Genomic DNA, 24,584 nt, shown 5'->3' on the forward strand with positions numbered 1-24,584 from the left:
CCAGACGCTCACCTTGGAGATGATGAAAGCATTTGATGGGGTAGACTTACAGAAGATGTTTCCACCTGTGGAGGGGTGGGGAAGAGACCAAAACAAGGGACCCCAAATAGGAGACAGTCACCAATTAATCCAATTGGGAGCTTCGGAAGAAATTATTTCCCCAAAATGTGGGAAGAATGTGGAACTCATCAGAACATAAGGAACAGGAGCAGGCATTCGGCTCTTCAATGCTGCCCCTCCATTCAGTACCATCATGGCCGATCTGCTCCCTCAACTCCACCTTCCGCACTATCCCTCAGTTCTACTGGTATCCAACAATCTGTTGCTGCCACAGGGAGTGGTCGGGATGAGTGGCTTAGATATAGTTAAGGGGAAGCTGAATAAGCATATGAAGGAGAAAGGAACGCACGAATATGCTGATAGGAGCAGGGAAAACGTGGTAGGAGGAGACTCACGTACAGCATTAGCATTAGCATAGACTATCTAGGTCAAATGGTCTGTTTCCGTGCTGTAGACTCGATGTACATAAGTGTCTTTGAGATCAGTTATTCCATGGTCATCTTTGTTCTTCTGAATGATTGCCAGCATTAACTTTATCCCTAACCGTTCTGCCAGTTCATAAATTGAACTTGTTCTAATGGTGACATCCCTTGTCTCCCCAGTTGTTCCTTTAAGCCATGGTTTGAATTCTTTGTGCATTGGGGTCACTGTGTTCCCACATTGGCTTTGAGTCATACATCGGAATATAAGAAATAGGAGCAAGAATAGGCCATTCAGCCCCTTAAGCCTGCTCCGCCATTCAGTAAGATCATGGCTGATCTGGTTGTGGCCATAACTCCGCTTTCCTGCCAGACCCCCCCCATAACCCTCGACTCCCTAGTAGATCAAAAATCTGTCTAACTCAGCCTTGAATCTATTCAGTGACCCAGCCTCCACTGATCGCTGGGAAAGAGAATACCAAAGATTAACGACCCTCTGAGAGAAGAAATTCCTCCTCACCTCCGTCTTAAAAGGGAAACCCCTTATTTTGAAAATGTTCCCCCTAGTTCTAGATTCCCCCACCAGGGGAAACATCCTCTCAACATCTACCCTGTCAAGCCCCCTCAGAATCTTATACGTTTTAATAAGATCACCTCTCATTCTTCTAAACTCCAAAGAGTATAGACACAACCTGCTCAACCCTGTTGTGTGATTGCCTTTAAGAGTGATGTCCCTTTAAGATCTTGGTATGGTAATGGGCTAAGTGCCAAGATGCAGTCACGTGACTTGGAGCCAGGGGGGCACTATGTAACTGTAGCACCAAGAGTGAGGTTCTGTAAATAGTCTGCTCTGTATTCTACATAACAGTTTAGCTGTTAATAAACCTGTTTGAGATCTTCAACAACCTGGACCCCACGCATCTCATTTATGTTGCATCAGATAACATAGAAAGAACTCATTACAAACCTTTCCTCTTAAGACAACCCCTTCATCCTGTTAGTCAGCTGAGTGAAGCTTCTCTGAACTGCCTCCAATGCAACTGTATCCTTCATTAAGTAAGGAGATCAAAACTGTATGCAGTACTCTAGGTGTGGTCTTACTACGGCCCTGTCCAGCTAAATCATGTAAATCACTTCCCGAATTGCTCTTAATAAATATGTGCACCATTTCTCTTAGCACTGCAGGATAAAAATCAACATATGTTTGATGAGATAATCCAGCAGGCAAGGATAGAGAAGAAAAATTTAACAGAGCGAGATAACCTCGAATCACAATTCACTGTACAATGATTCATGTTTACACATCACCACAGGTCCTTCCAGAAGATATGAGGCATAGACCCGATGGGCTGAATGGCCTCCTTCTGTGCCATAAATGACTCCATGAGAGCACCAAGACAGTTTTTCTTTCCAATCTCCCAGTTCCCAGTTGTAGTTGAGTCGGCCTTAGCTTATAGGTTCAGTCCACAGGCTCCACCAGTAAATAGACAGTCACTGTCTGTCAACTGTGGCACACACCACCTCAAAGAAACATCTCCACTAATACGGTGAACCTTAACTTTAATCAACAAGCCTCTGGTCCGGCACCTTATCAAACACTTTTTGACAATCCATCTGCACAACATCCACTGCACTTCCTTTCTCACTGCACTGTGTTATTTCCTGAAATAATCCCCACTGTCTGTCCTGAATGAATCCATTTCACTAACAAATGTTGAAATGTTTGCTCCACACCCACAGGGTTTGATCTGTTTAAATCCACAACAGAACAGGGCCAGTTTGCTCCTGGAGTTTGAGAGGAATCAGCTTTCAAAATGATGCAGAGTTTCAGCCAATGAGGGAGATCCGGGCCCAGCCCCGCCCACTCAGTGCCGTAATGTGACAGGTTGGAGGACCAGCCGCCCGATTGGCCCAGAGCTCACGTCAATTACATAGGCAGTGTAAGGGAGCATCTGTAAATGAAGGAGCAATGTCGTCCCTCTGGAGTTTCAAAGGGCATTTGATAAAGTTCCACATAACAGACTTCTTTGGAAAACAGGAGCACAACTGATTAAAGGGAGGGTGGCAATATGGGCCCGTAACTGGACCGGAGGTAGAGAGTCATGGTGAACGGATGCTTTTCTGACTGGACAGAAGGATGCAGTGGGATCCACCCCCACCCTCAACACTGGGATTGCCCCAGGTCAATATCAGGACCATTGTTATCTTGTATTCACTAGAATATAGGGGGTAAAATTTCAAAGCTTGCGAAAGATACTTGGCAACTGGTACAATACATTCCTAAGTCTAATAAGGTGGATGAGAGAATTTGGGAAACAACTCATACAGATTGGGAACAGAACTTGAGGGTGGGCTTTTACTCTATGGTCTCAGACAAAGAACTCAACGTACTATTGGACATTATGTATTAAGAACTTTTATGGGACAATATGGTCCTGACAATATTAAATCCAGGCTCACTCCTGGGAAAATGGTACAAAAGATGTTGTAAAAAGGCATTCCTGCTACAGTCGGGAGGGCAACTTGCTTAGTTGCCAATTAAAGAGCTACGTCGAGTCACTGCCGAAGTGATCACTCACTGGTGTTTGTACATTTGAGGTTTTTGCTTATGGTTGCTTGAGCTTAAAGTGAAGGGGTAGATCTTATGCGTAATCCGGGATTGCTGTGCGACAGTGCTATCAGGTGCTTACTTGTAATCTCTTGCTGACTTTAAACGAAAAGGAACTTATTCCAGAAGTCTTTGTCTCGAACTGTTTGTTCCACGGGCCTGAACCCTGTAAAACATTTGACTAGGCAACGCCTTACAACATAGACTGGTGAACTGGGCAGACAAGTGGCAGATGCAGTTTAAGGTGGACAAGGGTGAAATAATGCTCTTTAGGAGGAACAACATGGAAGGGCAGTATAATCAAAATGGGACCATTTTGATGGGGGTGCAAGAGCAAAGGAAACTGGGGATGCATATATTCTCAAATCTATCGAGGTGACAGGGCAAGTTGAAAAGGTGGTTAGGAAAGTGTATGGGACACTTGGCTTTGTAACCAGGGACACTTGGCTTTGTAACTAGGCGCACTGAACACAAAAGCAGGAAGTCACGCTAAACAGTTACAATTCACTGGTTAAGCCTCAGCTGGAGTATTGTGTACAATTCTGGACACCGCACTTTAGGAAGGATGTCAAGACCTCGGAGAGGGTACAGACGAGGTTTACCAGGATGATGCCAGGGATGAGGGACTTTAGTTTCGTGTAGAAGCTGGGATCATTCCTAAGAGTAGAGAGGGTCGAGAGGAGAGCTCATTGAGGCATACAAAATTATGAGGGCTTTGCATGGAACAAGTGGGAGAAACTATTTCCGCTGGCAAATGTGTCAGCAACCAGCAATCATAGATTTAAGACAAGTCACAAAAGGCCTGGAGGGGAAATGGGAATTTTTACACAGAGCCTGTTGCTAAGATCTGGAATGTACTATCTGAAAGAATAGTAGAATCAGATTCCAGAGGAACTTTCAAAAGACAACTGAACAGGTACTTGGGAGCAGGATAATTCACAGGTGCGGGCTAAATTGGTCAGCGTTTCAAAGAGCCAGAACAGACACAAAGGGCTAAATAACCCCGTGTGCTGTAGGATACTATGATTCTATGAAATGGTGACGGCTAAGGGAGCGTCTGTAAATGAAGGAGAAATGCTGATGGTAAGGGGCGTCTGTAAGTGAAGAAGTGGAGGTATCAGGGAGCGTCTATAAAGGAGGGAGGAATTAAGATTAGAGATTATGATTAAGATTAGAGATACAGCACTGAAACAGGCCCTTCGGCCCACCGAGTCTGTGCCGAACATCAACCACCCATTTACACTAATCCTACACTAATCCCATAATCCTACCAAACATCCCCACCTGTCCCTATATTTCCCTACCACCTACCTACTAGTGACAATTTATAATGGCCAATTTACCTATCAACCTGCAAGTCTTTTGGCTTGTGCGAGGAAACCGGAGCACCCAGAGAAAACCCACGCAGACACAGGGAGAACTTGCAAACTCCACACAGGCAGTACCCAGAATCGAACCCGGGTCTCTGGAGCTGTGAGGCTGCAGTGCTAACCACTGCGCCACAGTGCCGCCCTAAATTGTGATGGATCAAGGGACTGTCTGTCAAGGAAGGAGAACTGGTGACAATTGAGGGAGCGTGTATAAAAGAAGCAGTGTTCCTGGAACTTGCTGGGCTAAGTTGTCCGCAGAGAACCAGTATTTACATAATAACATAAGAAATAGGAGCAGGCGGGAGGCCATTCAGCTCTTTGAGCCAGTTCTGCCATCCAATAAGATCAAGGCTGATCTTTTAACTCAACACCAGCTTTCCGCACTATCCCCATATCGCCTAATCATTTAGTATCCAAAAATCTATTGATGACAATCTTGAATATACTCAATGACTGAGCATCCACAGCCCTCTGGGGTAGAGAATTCCAAAGATTCACAGCCCTCAGAGAGGAGAAATTTCTCCTCATCTCAGTCCTAAATGATCGTCCCTTTATCCCGTAACTGTGATCCCCAGTTCTAGATTTCCCAGCCAGGGGAAACAGTATTTACTCTGTCAAGCCCTGAAAGAATTTCATACGTAATCACCTCTCATTCTCCTGAACTCCAGGAATACAGGCCTAGTCTACTCAACCTCTCCCCATAGGACAATCCCCTCGATCCATGAACCAGTCCAGTGAACCATCATTGACTCTCTCTCTGGAGCAAGTATGTCCTTCCTTAAGGAGACCAAAACCATACACAGTTCTCCAGGTGTGTGGCCTCACCAAAGCCCTGTATAATGCTAAGACTTCAGTACTCTTATGCTCCAATCCCTTTGTCATAAAAGCTAACATACCATTTACCTTCATAATGGCTTGCTGTACCTGCAGGTTAACTTTGTGATTCATGTGGAAGGACACTCAGGTCCCTCTGATTGCAAACCTTTCCCAGTCTCTCATCATTCAAAAGATATTCTACTTTTTTTTTAATTTTTACTATCAAACATCTACTTTATATCTCTTTACATTATGTTCCATCTGCCATGTTCTCGCCCAATCTTTTAACCTGTCTATATCCCTCTGCAGCCTCTTTGTGTCCTCCTCACCACTTACTTTCCCACCGAACATTGTATCGTCAGCAAACCTGGATGCACTCAATCCCCTCATCTACGTCATTAATATACATTGTAAATAGCTGAGACCCAAGTGCTGATCCTTGAGGTACCCTGCTAGTTACAGCCTGCCAACCTGAAAATGGCTCATTTAGTCCTACTCTCTTTTTTCTGTCCATTAAGCAATCCTCAATCCATGCTCATATATTAACCCCAATCCCATGAAACCTAGTTTTGTGTAATAACCTCTGGTGTGACACTTTATCGAATGCTTTCTTGGAAATCCAAATACACTACTGCTCCCCCCCTTATCCATCTTACCTCCACAAAAACATGATTTCTCTTTCATAAATCCATGTTGACTCTGATTAATCATATTATGATTTTCTAAGTACCCTGTTAGCACATTCCATAATAATATTCTAGCATTTTGCCTACTACTGATGTTCGGCTAACTGGCCTATAGTTCCCTGTTCCTCAGCACCTTCAGGAGGGTGAAAGAGAGAAATTAGAATTGTCTGTTTGAAATTTCTATCCTGTTCTTAGTTTTTTTTTAAAATTCATTCATGGGATGTGGGCGTCGCTGGCTAGGACAGCATTTATTGCCCATCCCTAATTGCCCTTGAGAAGGTGGTGGTGAGCTGCCTTCTTGAACCGCCGCAGTCCATGTGGGGTAGGTACACCCACAGTGCTGTTAGAAAGGGAGTTCCAGGATTTTGACCCAGTGACAGTGAAGGAACGGCGATATAGTTCCAAGTCAGGATGGTGTGTGGTTTGGACGGGAACTTGCAGGTGGTGGTGTTCCCATGCATCTACTGCCCTTGTCCTTCTCGGTGGTAGAGGTCATGGGTTTGGATGGTGCTGTCAAAGGAGCCTTGGTGAGTTGCTTGATGACTTTTGTAAACTCCTTTTACAGGGTGTTGGAAGGGGAGGATTTACAGACAGGAAACTCAAACCAAACATCATGTCAAAATCTAACAGTCACTCAATTCAGGAGGACCTGAATATCATTGGCCTTTGAACATGGAAGGAAAAAACAGCCAATCACAGTGGGGAGATTCTGTGGAAATATGGGGACTGTGAGAGGGGAATTCAATTACCGTCACAGCTCAAAACTCAGTGACACTGTCACACTGGGAACAGGCTGTTCACCTGCTGCATGTGTGGAAAGGAATTCAGTCGGTCAGTCATTCACCCTGCTGAGTCACCTTTGAGGGGCTGTTCTTCTACTCCCTGTGTGGTCGCAGATTCAGGTTTTCATTTAACATCAACTTGTTAACAATGATAGCAGGCCTTTCAAATGTTCTTACTGTGAGAACAGCTTTAAAAGCATGAATCATCTGCTGAAACACCAGCATGTTTACCTGCTCCAGGATTCAGTTAGTCATTCCTCCTGCTGAGATGCCAGCGAGTTCACAAGTGACTGCAGGGATTGGATTAATCACACCCAGGACTGCACCGTGTTCAATCTGACAGTTGGGGTTGTTTCTGTTGATGTTAATCATCTCTGCAACTGCACTGGAGTTTACTATTCTGGATAAATATAAAATAAATCGGATTTTGATTCAAACACACACTGGGTCTGATCCTTAATTTCTCCAAGATAAGAGGAGACGAATTGATGTCCTGTTACCGACTGTTCCATTTTTGGGGATTTTCCCCTTTCTAACTCTAGACAATTTCAGTTCTTATATCTTTGATTACTGTCATGGACAAGTCCCAGCTCCCCATACCTTCCAGAGTGCCTCTCCGAACCTCGGTGTCCAGAGAAGGTATCAGTAGCACGCCTGGGATCACTAAACATTAAACCCAGTCTGTTCATCGCTCCACTGCCGAGGCAGTGGGCCGCAACAGCCAATGTGTGACGCTTCTGCAGTCGAATATCCTGCTGACACTCACTGTCCTCGCTTTTAACTGGAGTGGTCTCTTTACTGGTGGTGGAGATTGGGGCAGAGACTGTGGAACTAGTACCAGCATCCTCAGGAGAAATGGTGAGAAACCTCCCGGGTGCAGAATGAGAATAAAATCAATGAGTCAAGGATTTTCTCTCCTGGTCACTGGGACCCTATAGCCCCGCCCACTCAGTGTGCCCTCACCAAGATGGCCGCGCAGGCTCCCTAACCCCACCCTACCCAGATGGCAGCGCATGCGTCCTGTAGTCCACTGGTCTCCTCATCTTCCTTGACCAAGCTGGCGGTCGGTTCCCTCGGTAATCCCGGCCTGTCCTGGGGAGAAAGTCCTGCATCTGCTACCTCCCCCCCACCCTTCTTCCCTTCTGTAGACACACACTGGCCTCGTGGACTGTGTTTATACCTAAGTCCCGACCCCGTGTTTATAAAGCTGCGTTGAGTTTTACTAACCGCCCCCTTCTTCTCTTACCGGTCCTGCCCGTCGTCTTCGTCCAGAGCGCAACCGGTAGACGACACTACGCATGCTTAGCATAGACACCGCCCCAGGAACGAGACCCTACTACGTCTGCGCACTGGAATCTACTATTGTAGATAGGGCGTATTCTCGCACCTTGTGCATTCTGGGGACCTCCGGCCGCCATTGGGTTTCTGTCGCATTGACTGATGTTTTCATATAGCAACAACCTGCCATGAAAACAATACAATGGATCTAAGGTGAGTGTAGCAGCTCAGGCACGGAGAGGCGCATTTAGAATACGCAATGGGATTAGCAAAATTGAAGTCGAGAATCAGGGGCAAAACTCTCAACTGACTGGAGTCATTCCTAACACAAAGGAAGATGGTTGTGGTTGTTGGACGCCAAACATCTATGCCCCAGGATATCGCTGCAGGAGTTCCTCAGGATAGTGTCCTCAGTCCAAACATCTTCAGTTGCTTCATCCGTGACCTTCCCTCCATCATAAGGTCAGAAGTGGGATGTTCGCTGATGATTGCACAATGTTCAGCACCATTCGCGGGTCTTCAGATAGTGAAGCAGTCCATGTCCACACGCAACAAGACCTAGACAACATTCTGTCTTGGCTGATAAGTGGCAAGTAACTTTTGCGCCACATAAGTGCCAGGCTAGAACCATTTCCAACAAGAGAGAATCTAACCTTCTCCCCTTGACATTCAATGACATTACCATCACTGAATCCTCAACCATCAACATCCTGGGCATTACCATTGACCAGAAACTTAACTATAAATACTGTGGCTACAAAAGCAGAGGCACGGAAGGAGACCATTCAACAGCAAGTCCATGCCAGCTCTCCATGAAGCTATGCAGTCAGTCCCACTCGCCACCTCACTCGCCATAGCCCTGCAAGTCTATTTCTCTCAAGAGGCCATCCAACTTCCCCTTGAAATTATTAATCATTTCATCATCCAAGCCCCTTGTGGGCAGCAAATTCCAGGTCATTACCACCTGCTGCATAAAAACAGCCTCCTCATATTCTCCCTGCATCTTTTGCCCAAAATCTTCAATCTGCACCCTCCCCCCACCACCAGTCCTTGTACCATCAGCTAATGAGAACAGTTTTTCCTCGTCTAACTTATCAAAGCTTGTCAGAATCCTCCATACTTGTATTAAATCTCCCTTCAATCTCCTTTGTTCTAAGGCCAACAAACCCAACTTTTCCAACCTAACCTTGTAACTAAAATCCTCCATCCATGGAACCATCCAGGTAAATCTCCTCTCCATCCCCTCAACGACCTACACATCCTTCCTGATGTGTGAACAGAATTGGACACAATACTCCAGTTGGGACCTAACCAGAGCTTTATAAAGGTTTAGCATATCCTCCCTGCTTTTGTAGTCAATGCCTTTGTTTATGAAGCCCAAGATCCCATATGCTTTACTAACCACTCTCTCAATATGTCCTGCCACCTTCAAATATCTATACACATGCACCCACAGGTCCCACCATTCCTGCACATTCTTTAGAACTGTGCTATTAAGTGCTTCACCCTATTGCTTCTGCCAAAATGCATCACCTCACATTTGTCAATCGTAAATTCCTAATTCATATGTTATGTATATATGTATGTTCCCACAAATTGAACAGGTGATCAGCATTTCACCAGTGTGAACTCACTGGTGTACCAGGAGGGTGTATGATGGACTCTACCTATTGTGAGAGCAATGAGTATTCAGGTGGGATGGGAAATTGAATCTCTTGATATACTTCCCACAGTTTCTTCATGGTGCGGGTGTCCTTGCGTCTCTCCAAGTTGGATGATCAGTTGAAGACTCATCCACACACACAATACATGTACGCTTGCTCCCCATTGTGAATGGTGTGATGTTTTTTCAGGCTGCGTAACTGGTTAAAGCTCTTTCCGCAGTCAGTGACTGGAACACTCTCACTCGGGTGTGTGTGTGGCTCAGTGCTTTTCCAGTCACACTGATGTTTGAAATCTTTTCCCATAGACAGAACAGACATTTCTCCTTACACATTAAAAGGCCGATGATATTCAGGCCCTAATAAATCGAGTGACTCTGTCAGATCTTAATGTGGTTTGGTTTGAGTTTCCCATTTTCAAATCCTTCAACACCCCGCCCACCACCCCCCCCCCCCCCCCCCCCCCCCCACCTCCCCAGCTGTTTTAATATCTTTTTATTCAACCAATTACAATGAAAGAAGGTAATAAGTTGAGTACCGTGTGCAGTTCTGGTCACCTCATTATAGAAAGGATGTAACTGGACTAGACAGGATACAGAGAAGATTTATGAGGATGTCGCCAGGACTGGAAAAATGCAGCTATGAGGAAAGATTGGATAGGCTGAGGTTGTTCTTAGAAAAGAGAAGGCTGAGGGGAGATCTGATTGAAATGTACAAAATTTTGGGGGGCCTGGATAGAGTGGAGGTGAAGGGTCTAGTCACCTTCACAGAGAGGTCAATGACGAGGGGCATAGATTTAAAGTGATTGGTAGAAATATTAGAGGGGAGATGAGGAAACGTTTTTTCAGCCAGAGGGTGGTCGGGGTCTGGAACTCACTGCCTGAAAGGGTAGTTGAGGCAGAAACCCGCAACTCATTCTAGACGAGTCGGGATATACACCTCAAGTGCCGTAATCTGCAGGGCTACGGACTAAATGCTGGAAGGTGGGATTAGAATGGGTGGATCATTTTTCAGCTGGCACAGACACGAAGGGCCAAGTGGCCTCTTTCTGTGCCTTAATCTTTCTATGATTCTATAAGTGCTCCCTTCTGAAAGGGGGACCATTTTTAAACTGTAAAACAAAATGCCAAAACTTAAAGGAAACTTAAACAGATGCGACGATGCACTCCAGTCGCAGAAGGCCTTAAGCATACTGACAGACTCTGCGTGCTTCCTCTCCAGGGACACCAAGGTGTAGTCGTGACCACGGAATAGAGGCAGATAGTTGGGCCCAATGACCAAGCGCCGCCCAGAAGCAGTCCCATCGGGAAATCTCTGATCTGCCTGCTCCCCTCCACACCGAGTTTTTGTCGATTGTTCAGGAGCGTGGGGTGGGGGGAGGGAAGGGGCGACGGATGGAGTTTTTAAAAATTCATTCATGGGATGTGGGCATCATTGGCTATGCCAACATTTATTGCCCATCCCTAATTGCCCTTGAGAAGGTGGTGGTGAGCCGACTTCTTGAACCGCTGCAGTCCATGTGAGGTAGGTACACCCACAGTGCTGTTAGGAAGGGAGTTCCAGGATTTTGACCCAGCGACAGTGAAGGAACGGCCGATATAGTTCCATGTCAGGATGGTGTGTGACTTGGACGGGAACTTGCAGGTGGTGACGTTCCCATGCATCTGCTGGTCTTGCCCTTCGAGGTGGTAGAGGTCGCGGGTTTGGAAGGTGCTGTCGAAGGAGCCTTGGTGCGTTGCTGCAGTGCATCTTGTAGATGGTACACACTGCTGCCGCTGTGCGTCGGTGGTGGAGGGAGTGAATGTTTGTGGATGGTGTGCCAATCAAGCGGGCTGTTTAGTCCTGGATGGTGTTGAGCTTCTTGAGTGGTTTCTACCTCTTTTATGTAAACCAGAGGTTTTTACTGGTTAAGAGGTAATAAATGCCCCCTTCTGAAAGGGATGCCACTAACAAGCTAACTTAAACAGAAAATTTAAAGGAAACTTAGAACTTCAAACTAACATCCAGTTCTGATTAGCAGCAATGCATGCTAGTCCCTCCTGATCCTCCCTTTCTAATACCCTATGAAAGGAATTTACAAAAATCTTCACTGTAAGTACAGGATAGAAATTCAGAACAGACAGTTCTAGTTTCTCTCATTCCCCACAAAGATTCATCACCTTGCTTTGGATTTTGCCACTAGAAGAAATAGTTCCTTTGTATCTGCTCCACTGAAACTATTTCATCATTTTAAGCACCTTACTTTGATTAACCATCATCCTAAACTCAAGGGAACACAAACTGAGTTTATGTAGCCTGTTTTCATAATTTTTTTTTACTCTTTCGTGGGATGTAGGTGTCACTGGCTAGGCCAGAATTTATTGCCCATCCCTAATTGCCCTTGAGGAGGTGGTGGTGAGCCACCGTCTTGAACCGCTGCAGTCCATGTGGTGCAGGTACACCCACAGTGCTGTTAGGGAGTTCCAGGATTTTGACCCAGCAGCAGTGAAGGAACAGTGATATAGTTTTAAGTCAGAATGGTGTGTGGCTTGGAGGGGAACTTTCAGGTTCCCATACATCTGCTGCCCTGTCCTAGGTGGTAGAGGTCACGGGTTTGGAAGGTGCTGTCGAAGGAGCCTTGGTGAGTTGCTGCAGTGCATCTCTGCTGCCACTGTGTGTCGGAGGGAGTGAATGTTGAAGGTGGTGGATGGGGTGCCAATCAAGCGGGCTGCTTTGTTCTGGATGGTGTTGAGCTTCTTAAGTGTTGTTAGAGCTGCACTCATCCAGGAAAATGGAGAGTATTCCATCACACTCCTGACTTGCGCCTTGTAGATGGTGGACAGGCTTTGGGAGTCAGGAGTTCAGTTGCTTGCCACATAATTCCCAGTCTCTGACCTGCTCTTGCAGCCACAGTACTTATATTTAACTCTTTAAGTTCCAGTGAATCTGAGCTGTACCATCTCCAAGGCCAATAGATCTTTCCTGAAATGTATTGCGTAAAATACAGTACCTTGCGGAAAATAAATGCACTTCTCCATGGGTTGAACATTAAACATGGACTGAATGACTAACGCAGGCACCAGGGGCAGAATAAAAGTTAGCCCGAGAGAATACATGCAGCTATGCATGTCGTTTAACTGAATTCTGACCACAGAAAGTTCACTCGAGCAAAACCAGACAGAACAGGAAGATAAGGCGGAAACAGAAACAGATGTGATAGTCCAAGATTGACCACAATGCAAACCCAATTAGAATGAACGTTGGAGCAGCTTGAAGGATTTATAATGCATAATCAATAATGAACGATCACAATTACTTTAAGGGAATGGAAAATACTGGGCAAAGATAGGAATGGAGGAGGACAGGCTTGGGAGAGGATAGATAAGGATGTGGTTTCTGCAGCTACTGTCGTCTGCACTCACACAAGGAAGGAGGTGGTTAGATGATATAAGTGCCAACATTAAGTTGTGGAAGATAAAATCGAGAATTTATGACAATAATGAAGTGGATCTTCTGGTTGGAGACTGACCAACAGATCAGCTGGAATCAAGTGGTTCCAGCCATGGAAGGAGTGTTAAACAACCTGTGAATCCTTCCTCTAATTCACTGTTCTCCAAGGGAAATGTTCAAAGAGAGACGATCACTGCACTGTGTTATTTCCTGAAATAATCCCCGCTGTCTGTCCTGAATGAATCATTTCACTAACAAATGTTGAAATGTTTGCTCCACACTCACAGGGTTTCATCTGTTTAAAGTCACAACAGAACAGGGACAGTTTGCTCCTGGAGTTTGAGAAATTAGCTGTCACAATGATAGAGTTTCAGCCAATGAGGGAGATCCGGGCTCAGCCCCGCCCACTCGGTGTCGTAGGCCCCGCCTCTCACGCTCCGATTGGCTGGAGGACCAAACGCCCCGTTCGGTCCTCCAAGGCTCGGGCCCGCTCTACCTATTGGTCCCGAACTGCTGTCAATCACCTCCCGCGCGTTTGTGTTCAATCTGGCCATGCGCACTGAATAACGGCAGGCGCTGACGCAGCAGGTAAGTGAGCGGCTTTAAAATCTCCCACAGGTGGGTGAAATGCAGGTTTTACACACACCGAGTGCGGGCCCAGACCCGAATATAAGACCGAACGTTATTTACCAAAGTCCTTGAATGTAAAACCGTGCTCGTTACTCTTCACCCCCCCCAACCACCACCACAACCGGATCCGCCGGCTTCCGGTTTCTCCCGTCTCGTTTGAGACTCGAAGCCCGGGCGCATGCGCAGTGTAAGCTCAGTCAGGGAGCATCTCTAAATGAATGAAAAAAGGTGATGGGTAGGGAACGTAAGTAAATGAAGGAAAAATGGTGATGGGCAGGGAGCGTCTGTAAATGAACGAGAAACAGTCATGGTAGGGAGTGTCTGTAAATCAAGGCGAATTGGTGATAAAGAAATAGAAGCAGGAGTAGGCCATTCGGCCCTTCAAGTCTGCACTGCCATTCTACGATCATGGCTGATCATCCAAACTCAGTACCCTGTTCCCGCTTTCTCCCCGTATCCCTTGATCCCTTTAGCCCTAAGAACTATATCTAACGCTTTCTTGAATATATTTAATGATTTGGCCTCAACTGCTTTCTGTGGTAGAGAATGCCAGAGGTTCACCACTCTCTGGGTGAAGAAATCCCTCCTCATCTCAGTCTTAGATGGCTTACCATTTATCCTTAGACTGTGACCCCTGGTCCTGGACTCCCTTGCCATCGGGAACATCCTTCCTGCATCTAGTCTGTCCAGTCCTGTTAAAATTTTGTAGGTTTCTATGAGATCCCCTCTCATTCTTCTCAACATTAGCGAATACAATCCTAATCGACCCAATCTCTCTTCATATGTCAGTGCTGCCATCCCAGGAATCAGTCTGGTGAACTTTCGCTGCACTCCCTTTGTTTGTGATGGGCAGGGAGTGTCTGCAAATGGAGGAAAGTTTGTGATGGGCAGGGAGTGTCTGGAAATGAAGGAGAAATGGTGATGGACAGGAAGCATTTGTAAATAATGAAGTAATGGTGGGCAGGGAGCGTCTGTAAATGAAGGAAAGTTGTGATGGGAAGGGAGTGTCTGTAAATGAAGGAAAGTTGTGACGGGCAGGGTGCATCTGTAAATGAACAAAAATGGTTATGGGCAGGGAGCGTCTGTAAATGGAGGAAAGTTTGTGATGGGCAGGGAGCATCCGCAAATGGAGGAAAGTTTGTGATGGGCAGGCAGCGTCTTGTGAATGGAGGAAAGTTTGTGATGGGCAGGGAGCGTCTGCAAATGGAGGAAAGTTTGTGATAAGTAGGTGATATCTTTAAAGAATTGTTAAGTCATTGAATCGTGCAGTACAGAAGGATGCCATTTGGCCCATCAAGTCTCCTGGAGAGCAATCCAGTTGATCCCACACCACCATTCTTTCCCCTTATACCTGCAATTTTCTTCCCCGTTAAGTATTTATCCAACTCCCTTCTGAACACTGCTGTTGAATGAATATCCACCACCCGATCAGGCAGTGTATTCTAACCACTCAATGTGTACAAAAAAAAGGTTTTTCCTCGTATCACCTCTGGTTCTTTTACTACGCACTTTAAATCTGTGCCGTCTCATTATTGACTCTTCCGTCATTGGAGACAGTCTCTCTTTATTTATCGTTGCATACATTTAAGGCTGGGATAGACAGATTTTTGGTCGCTCAGGGAATTAAGGGATAGGCCGAGCGGGTGGAAAAGTGGAGTTGAATCCTGAGATCATTCATGATTGTATTGAATGGCGGAGCAGGCTCGATGGGCCATATGGTTTACTCCAGCTCCTATTTTATTGTCTTCTTGTGGGTTATTTCCTCTATCTAAATGCCTTCATAATTTTAAACGCCTCTTTCAAATCTGCACTTAGCTTTCACTGCTCAAAGGTGAACAACCCCAGTTTCTCCAGGTAACTAGAACCATTCTAGTAAATCCCTTCTGTACCCTCCCCAGAGACTTCGCGTCCTTCCTAAAGTGTGGTGCCCGGAATGGGACACAATACTCTCAGCTAAGATCGAACCAGTGTTTTATAAAGATTCAACATAACTTCCTGGATCTTGTACTCCTTGCCTCCATTTATAAAGCCCAGGGTCCCGTGCTATGTTAACTGCTTTTTAATCTGTCCTGCCACCTGCAAAGATATTTTTTTTTTAAGAATTCCAAAAGGTAGGAGAAGTGGCCACAGATCAGGGAGTTTCTGAAAAGGAAGAAAAAAATATTGGCGGGTTAGGGGGAATCTGTTAAAGGAGGAGAATGGTGACACTCAAGGAACAATGACTGGGCACGAAATCTCCAATTTTAATCTCATCCTTGTTTGCAAATCCCTGCATGGCCTCGCCCCTCCCTATCTCGCTAATCTCCTCCAGCCTCACAACCACCACTAACAACAGCTTGTATTTAATGTAATAAAACAGTGTAAGGCACTTCACAAGCCTCCAAGCCACACACCATCCTGACTTGGAACTATATCTCCGTTCCTTCACAGTTGCTGGCTCAAATTCCTGGAACTCCCTTCCTAACAGCACAGTGCGTGTACCTACCCCACATGGACTGCAGCAGTTCAAGGCGGCTCACCATCACCTTCTCGAGGGCTATGAGGGGTGGGCAATAAAGGCTGGCCTAACCAGCGACGTCCACATCCCATGAATGAATTAAAAAAATCAAAGGAGAAAAATATGGAACCATTTCAGGCCTGCAACCATCGAGAAATTGAGTCTCAAGAGAATTCAATAGGTTTATCGTAACCTTTCCCCCCCCCCACTAAAAAAACACCTTCCTCTTTCTCTTCTCCATTTGTTTCTTTTTCGTTTGTTTGTTTGTGTATGTGTGGATCCAAATTGCCCTGGATCCCATGGGCTCTTACCTTCTTAACCAATCTCCCATGCGGGACCTTATCAAAAGCCTTACCGAAGTCCATGTAGAACTCACCAACTGCCTTACCCTCATCCACACATCTAGTCACCTCCTTGAAAAATTCAATCAGGTTTGTTAGACATGATCTCCCCCTGACAAAGCCATGCTGACTATCCCTGCCTCTCCAAGTGTGATGTTAGACTCACTGGCCTGTAATTACCTGGTTTATCCCTACTACCCTTCTTGAATAATGGTACCACATTTGCTGTCTTCCAATCCTCTGGTACCTCTCCTGTGAGAGAGGATTTGAAAGTTTGTGTCAGAGCCCCTGCTATCTCCTCCCTTGCCTCACATAATAGCCTGGGATACATCTCATCTGGGCCTGAGGTTTTATTCACTTTCAAGACTGCTAAAACAGTCCTCCCTTTCAATGCTAATATGTTCAAGTATATCACAATCCCCCTCCATGATCTCTACACCTACATCATCCTTCTCCATAGTGAACGCCGTTGAAAAGTAATCATTTAAAACCTCACCTATGTCCTCCGGCTCCACACACAGATTGCCACTTTGGTCCCTAATGGGCCCCACTCTTTCCCTGGTTATCCTCTTACCTTTAATATACTTATAAAACGCCTTGGGATTTTCCTTTATCTTGCCCGCCAGTGTTTTTTTATGCCCCCTCTTCGCTCTCCTAATTACTTTTTTAAGTACCCCCCTACACTTTCTATACTCCTCCAGTGCCTCCGCTGTTTTCAGCACTTGGGATCTGCCATAAGCCTCCTTTTTTTTCCTGATTCAATGCTCTATATCCCTTGACATCCAGGGTTCCCTGGGCCTGTTAGTCCGACCCTTCACCTTAACGGGTACATGTTGGACAACTCTTTCTTCATACCTCTGTAATTACCCTTGTTGAAGTTGAAGACACTGGTTTGAGAACAGAGTTGCTCACCCTCAAACTGAATTTGAAATTCTACCGTGTTATGATCGCTTCACCTAGAGGATCCTTAACTACGAGATCTCGTTTTAATCCTACCTCATGACACATTACCAAATCTAAAATAGCCTGTTTTAGGTGTAAGATGCGCTTCATTAATACTTGGCTTTGAAGATTTGTCCTTTGTCTTTGTCAGACAGTTCGAACGCACAAAAGGCTAATCCCCTTTTTCTTTGGTGGCCATTTTGGACTATTCATTTTTTAAAATAAAGGTTTTTTTTTAAAGACTAAGTTCATTTTTTCATAACTCTTTGGACTTAGTCCATGAATGTTGTATCATCGCACTTGCGATGTGCGTGACAATGTAAGTTATTGAAAGGAAAGAGAAATGACAGTATTGACTAAGGAGAATATTAGAGTGATGGAGAGAGAGGATGTCCTAGAGAGATGAACGACAGAATCAATTTGGTTAGAGTTAATGAACAATAGAGGTAGGATTACACTCCTGGGGGTATTCTATAGGCCAGCAACTAGAGCGAAAGATACAGAGCAAGGGTCGCCAACTCGTCGTTTATGGGTTACTGGTAGCTCGCTGCCAGTCTCTGAACAGCTTGCATAAAGCTTTGAAAAATTTGCACTTAAAAAGAAAAGTTTTTATTTGAAAAAAATAAAAACAACTACACGTGAACAAATGTGTGCAAACGATTGGATCATTTCACTGACCTCCAGCTCCAACTCAGACTGCCAGGCCGATCCACTGAGCTGTCGATCTTAACTCAGATCCTCATTGGTTCAACACGTCTCCTGAGCGTGAGGTTGATTGGCTGTGTGAGCTGTCCATCAGAATATGGTGGTTGATACTCAGCGTGGAAGCTGCAGGAGTGACAAGCTGAGAAGTGAGCCACAGGATGGGAGCTTTCCTCTCCAACCCAAAGCATCAACTCTACTTGTATAAGACGCTAGTTCGGCTTCAGCTGGAGTATTGCGTTCAGTTCTGGGCGCCGCACTTTAGGAAAGACGTGAGGGCATTGGAGAGAGGACAGAATGGTTCCAGGGATGAGGAGCTTCAGTTATGAAGATAGATTGGAGAAGTTAGCATTGTTTTCCTTGGAGAAGAGAAGGCTGAGAGGTGATTTGATCGAGGTATTCAAAATAATGAGGGGTCTGGACAGAGTAGATGGAGAGAAACTCTTCCCACTGGTGAAAGGATCGAGAACGAGAGGGCACAGATTTACAGTATTTGGTAAGAGAAGCAAAAGTGACACGAGGGGAAACTTTTTTCCGCAGCGAATGTTCAAAGTCTGGAATGTGCTGCCCGAGAACGTGGTTGAGGCAGGTTTGATTGAAGCAATCAAAAGGGAATTAGACTGTTGTATGGAAAGGGAGAATGTGCAGGGTTATGGGGAGAAGGCAGGGGAATGGGACTGAGGGAGGTGCTCTTTCAGAGAGCCGGTGACTACACGGTGGGCCGAATGGCCTCCTGCGCTGTAACAATTCTGTGATACTGTTTTGGGTAAATGTTGCGTTCGTTGTTTGGAAGAGGGCACATTGTGATACTAGTCAGCCTTGCAGGCTTTCACCTGGCTGAATAAAGGAGGAGAATTCTGTAATCTAGGCGCCCCGGGAAATGCTTTGAAGGGGAACACACTTCTCTTGTGCATTTGGTTACTTGCTTTTGGGTTTTCATGCATTTGCCCACTTGCTACACGTGATATGCAGCATTTAGATTCACTGAGTGTGTGTGGTGCGATGCCCCGTGATGGTGAGCCCATACTGGGTGAGTAAATGAGGTGCAAGGATGAAGAGTTAAGGTTCAGTGAATAGGTTATGGAGGAGAGGAAGGTATCCAGTCAGTGAATGGATGTAATCCAGTAAATCACTCATAAGTGGATGGGTTGTAGCCGTTCATGAAATTACATTACGTCTCAAAAATATTCAATGGTTGTAAAGAGCTTTGGGACATATGAATGATGCTATTGCTGAAAATAGACATTTTGTTGAAGCTTTTCATCTTGCACTCATCAGGCCAATCACAAGAATACCAATGTAAGGGAAAGCAACAAATTTATACAGCATGAGAAGAGAGTGCTGATTGGTTGTCAAGTGAACTCTGATTGGTAGAGGCGTTGCCATGGTGAATGCACCTGTTTATGGTGACTGCCAAACTTTGTTTGAAATTTAAACCAGGCAGCTTGACTCTGATTGGTCAAGGCATTGCCCTGAGGAATGAAGCAGCAAAGGGCTGTCACTTGTTTTTTTCCCTACCACCTACCTATACTAGGGGCAATTTATAATGGCCAATTTACCTATCAACCTGCAAGTCTTTGGCATGTGGGAGGAAACCGGAGCACCCGGAGGAAACCCACGCAGACACAGGGAGAACTTGCAAACTCCACACAGGCAGTACCCAGAATTGAACCCGGGTCGCTGGAGCTGTGAGGCTGCGGTGCTAACCACTGCACCTCGTTTTGTTTAAGCTGAGACAGGTGCAAAGCTTGGCAGTTAACTGTCATTCACTATTTTCCATGACAACGCCTCTACCAATCAGAGTCCACTTGCTATCCAATCAAACAAAGTTGTATTTATATAGCATCATTTGGATATGCTTCTCTTCCCATACAGTTTAAATGTGTTGCTTTCCCTTACATTGGTATTCTTGCGAATTGTCCTGATGAGTGCAAGATGAAAAGCTTCGACCAAATGTCTCTGTTTTCAGCAATACTCAAATGATTCTATATAACTACAACTTTTTTTGTTAACCATACCTTTTCCTTTCTCTACTATCCTCTCCACCCACCTTCCTCCACCATTGCTCACCTCACCTACAACCTTCCATTGAATTTCCCGAAACATTCCCCAGAGATTGGTGCTGTGTAGCCAGAGCCCCTTAACCTGGACTAGTTTCCCCAATCCTACCTTCCCCTACCCTCTGTTCCCTTTTTCCTCAAAGGCTTTATTTGCTTTCAAAATTAGGCTTTTAAGAGAAAACAAATTGGAATGAAACTGCCCTTTTTCTCTTCCCCACCTCTCATGTCTTTCAGGTGTAAGGTCTTACATTGACCTTTTCTCACTTTCAACAAAAATTGAGGTAGTCAAATAAAAAAAGCAAGCATAGCTATTTATTTTCGAGGGCGCAGCTAGCTAGCTAATTATTTTCGAGGGGATAAAGCTACCGTACGCTTGAATCGTGGATGCTGAGGCAGGCCTGTCCAAAACAAAAAAGACCTAATATTTTCACCGAGAGGTATCTTGCAACAGTACACAAGGATTTTGAGAAGGATTTTCCTGCAGGCAGCAGTCTCTGCACAGAAAAAGAAAGTGAACTAAAGACGGCATTGCAGAGACAGCAATCGTTTCTCACTGAACCAGTGACGAAAGCTAATGCGGCAACAGAGGCTTCTCTTCAAGTTGCTCACGGTTTGACCAAAAACAAGGCAGGATTTTCAGATGGTGCGATGCCAAACGGCACGATGACTGTTTTTGGCTGAATTGTTATTCCAAGATTTCAGGAACACGCCAGAAATTATGCCTGCCTTATCCAGAATGCAGTTAGGGGGCAAACGCTGTGGCAAGAAGGGTATCAGCAGTATCTGCAGACGTTGCCGAACTAGTTATCGAGGAATTTAAGTACTTGCCAGTGGTTCTCCATTCAGTGTGAGGAATCGGATTACTCCAGCGACACTGCTGTGTTCGTTCAAATGGTGTTTGAAGACGTTAAAAGAGGAATTCTCAGCATTGTTGCCTTTGAAAGCCACTCCCAGAAGAGCTAATATCTACAATGAGGTTAAGAATTATTTTGCAAAAAAGAATCTGCCAATCGAGAAGTTAGTGTCGATAACAACTGATGGCGCCCCTTCAGTGACTGGGCGTCATGTCAGTTCCATTGCAAGTTGCAAAGCAGACCCCGGTATCATTCATCGACGGGCAGTTTGCCGCAAAGTAATGGGATCTGATCACGTTACAACTCCCGTTGTGCAAATAATCAGTTCAATTCGTGCCAGGGCCTTACAACGCCGTCAGTTCAAGTTACTTCTCGACAAACTATCATCCGAGTATGGCGACCTTTTGCCGCACGCTGAAATCTGATGTCTTAGGAGAGGGAAAGTGCTGAGTCGATTTCTCTTCCTCGTGTCCAAAATTAAAGCTTTTCTGGAGTCAAGGAACGAAAGTACCGCCCAAATATCAGACAGTGTGCGGCTGCTTGACTTGGCATTTCTAACAGACGGAACAGAGAAATTAAACAGCCCGAGCGGTGAATTGCAGGGAAAACAAAAAATAATAATTGCCGACACAATAAGCGCAGTGAAAGCTTTCAAATTGAGACTGGACTTTTGGGCGCAACAATTGCAGAATCTGGGCGGCACAGTGGTGCAGTGGTTAGCACTGCAGTCTCACAGCTCCAGGGACCCGGGTTCGATTCTGGGTACTGCCTGTGCGGAGTTTGCAAGTTCTCCCTGTGTCTGCGTGGGTTTCCTCCAGGTGCTCCGGTTTCCTCCCACATGCCAAAGACTTGCAGGTTGGTAGGTTAATTGGCCATTATAAATTGCCCCTAGTACAGGTAGGTGGTAGGGAAATATATAGGGACCGGTGGGGATGTTATTGGAATATGGGATTCGTGTAGGATTAGTATAAATGGGTGGTTGATGGTCGGCACAGACTCGGTGGGCCGAAGGGCCTGTTTCAGTGCTGTATCTCTAAACTAAACTAAAAAGAAAATGCAGCACTTTGCCTCTGTGCTCCAAATGCTGGCAGAGAAGGAAGCTGTTGCTGGGCTTCTGGACGCCCGCCAAGTCCAGTGTTCTCTTGACCAGGCTTGGCCAAGAATTCCGCAACGGATTTTGTGACTTTGAGCAGCTGGAGCCGTGTGTGATGTTTACTTCAAAGCCCTGTATGGAAGTGGATGTGAGTGACATTTACGAACAAGTGAGCTCACTGTTTAACCTGGATTGTGCCCATTTGGAAATGGAGGTTATTAATCTTCAAAATTACATTAAACTGAAATCAAGGCACCCTGCAACTGATGTCTAGAGCCTTGTGGATATGGAGAGGTAAGGCAATATCCGCACAGCAGCTGTGAAAGTGGCTTAAAAACAGAAAAGTGCTGGAAATACTCAGCAGGTCTGGCAACATCTGTGGAGAGCGAGGCAGAGTTACCGTTTCAGGTCTGTGACCTTTCATCAGAACTGGCCAGGTTAGAAACGTAATATGTTTTAAGCAAGTGAAGCGGGAGTGGGGGGGGGGGGGGCGGGGAGGTGGAAAGATAACAAAAGGGAAGGTGTGTGATAGGACAGAGGGCCGGAGAGATTAACTGACAAGGTCATGGGGCAAAGGCAAAGGGAGTGTGCTAATGGTGTGGTGAAAGACAAAGCATTAGTGCAGGAAAGAGTGTTAATGACAGAATAATGAACAGCTCTGGTCCAAGAGCACAAACATGAAAAAACAAGTTGAAGGCAGGCACACGGTTTTAAAAAAATGATAAAATAAAATAAACTAATAATGAAAGAGGGCCAGTCGTGCTCTGAAATTATTGAACTCAATGTTGAGTCCGGAAGGCTGTAGAGTACCCAATTGGAAAATGAGGTGCTGCTCCTCGAGCTTGCGTTGATGTTCACTGGAACACTGCAGCAGACCAAGGACAGAGATGTGGGCACGAGAGCAGGGTGGTGAATTGAAATGGCAAGCAACTGGAAGCTCGGGGTCATGCTTGCTTTTATGTTTGTGCTTTTGGACAGAGCTGTTCATTATTCTGTCATTAACACTCTCTCTGCACTAGTGCCTTGCCTTTCTCCACACCATTTTCACACTACCTTTGCTTTTGTCCCATGACCTTGTCAGTTAATCTCCCCTACCCTCTGTCCTATCACACACCTTCCCTTTTGTTCTCTTTCCCCCCCCCCCCCCCACTCCCCACCCCGTTTCATTTGCTTAAAACCTATTACATTTCTAACCTTTGCCAGTTTGGAGGGAAGGTCACACACCTGAAACGTTAACTCTGTTTCTATCTCCACAGATGCTGCCAGACCTGCTGAATATTTCCAGCGCTTTCTGTTTTTATTTCAGATTTCCAACATCCACAGTATTTTCCTTTTATTTTAATGAAAGTAGCTTCCTTGTTTGGTTCCACGTATCTTTCTGAGTCTGCCTTCTCTGCTTTTATCAAATTGAAATTTTGAACCCGACTGATCGAGCATCTGAATGAATCCATCATAGTTGCCCTCTCTAGCTCCATGCTGAATTTCACAGGACAGCATGTAGCAGTATCAAGTATCACATTGAAATAAAATTCAGATCAGTTTTCCTTTATATTTAATATTATAATGTAAGTGCAATAGCTGTATAGTTTGCATTTATTTATCCATATTTTTCAATATATGTTTAAGAGGCTCGTGATATTTTTCATTTGCCAGAAGTCGCTGTCACTAAAGAAGAGGGTGGTGATCCCTGATATAGAGGAGCAAATTTGCAGGGAAATTGCAGAGAAGTGCAAAAAAGCTATTGGGTAGTTATAATGGGGGACTTTAATTATCCTAATAGAGACTGGGATAGTAATAGAGTAGAGTAAAGGGAAGGGAGGGAGAAGAGTTTCTGAAGTGTGTTCAGGAGAATTTTCTATATCATTACGTATCCAGTCCAATGAGGAAGGAGACAATGCTGGATCTGCTTCTGGGGAATGAGGTGGGTCAAGTGAATCAATTGTCAGTCAGGGAACTTTTAGGAAATAGCGATCATAATCACGAGGGGGAATGTTCCGCAACTGTACCCAAACTATCTCTTCTTTAAAGGCAGCCCATTGTTCAGTTAGTTTTGCCCGCCAATTTTTGATTCCAATTCACCTGTGCCAGATCGGTTTCTGCCCTATAGAAGTTGGCTCTTCTCCAATCTAGTATTTTTACCCTGGATTGCTCTTTGTCCTTTTCCATGGCTACCCTAAATCGTATGATACATTCCCACGAGGGGGAATGTTAGGGCAAACAAACCCAGAGCTCCCTGGATGACAAAAGAGATGGAGAGTAAGATAAAGCTGAAAAAGTGTGCTTATGACAGATGTCAGGTGCATAATACACTTGAGAACCAGGCTGAATATAGAAGGTTGAGAGGGGAAGTGAAAAA

General features: G+C 45.3%; 2 protein-coding genes across 7 annotated transcripts in view; one reads left to right on the top strand and one right to left on the bottom strand.

Annotated features, from left to right (window-relative positions):
• LOC137349143 (zinc finger protein 229-like) overlaps positions 1-8,074 on the bottom strand; it is a 56,860-nt gene extending 48,786 nt beyond the window's left edge. For 4 of the 6 annotated variants that reach the window (XM_068014539.1, XM_068014536.1, XM_068014533.1 and 1 more), the window contains exons 1-2: positions 7,988-8,074; positions 6,973-7,141 (exon numbers count right to left, since the gene is read on the bottom strand). The gene's annotated coding sequence lies outside the window, so the exon portion shown is untranslated. Of the gene's footprint in view, positions 1-6,972; positions 7,142-7,968 lie in introns of all 6 variants that reach the window. The other 2 variants (XM_068014535.1, XM_068014537.1) reach the window with 2 other exon arrangements.
• Positions 1-24,584, top strand: part of LOC137348678 (zinc finger protein 850-like) — a 47,205-nt gene that overhangs the window by 14,023 nt on the left and 8,598 nt on the right. The window contains exons 11-17 of the mRNA XM_068013937.1: positions 335-455; positions 1,657-1,760; positions 2,699-2,883; positions 7,890-8,023; positions 10,820-10,911; positions 13,397-13,588; positions 22,227-22,397. Of these exons, the coding sequence (XP_067870038.1) occupies positions 335-455; positions 1,657-1,760; positions 2,699-2,883; positions 7,890-8,023; positions 10,820-10,911; positions 13,397-13,588; positions 22,227-22,397 (999 nt within the window). The remainder of the gene's footprint in view (positions 1-334; positions 456-1,656; positions 1,761-2,698; positions 2,884-7,889; positions 8,024-10,819; positions 10,912-13,396; positions 13,589-22,226; positions 22,398-24,584) is intronic.

This window comes from Heterodontus francisci, chromosome 34 (assembly GCF_036365525.1).
Source record: "Heterodontus francisci isolate sHetFra1 chromosome 34, sHetFra1.hap1, whole genome shotgun sequence".
Taxonomy (NCBI): domain Eukaryota; kingdom Metazoa; phylum Chordata; class Chondrichthyes; order Heterodontiformes; family Heterodontidae; genus Heterodontus; species Heterodontus francisci.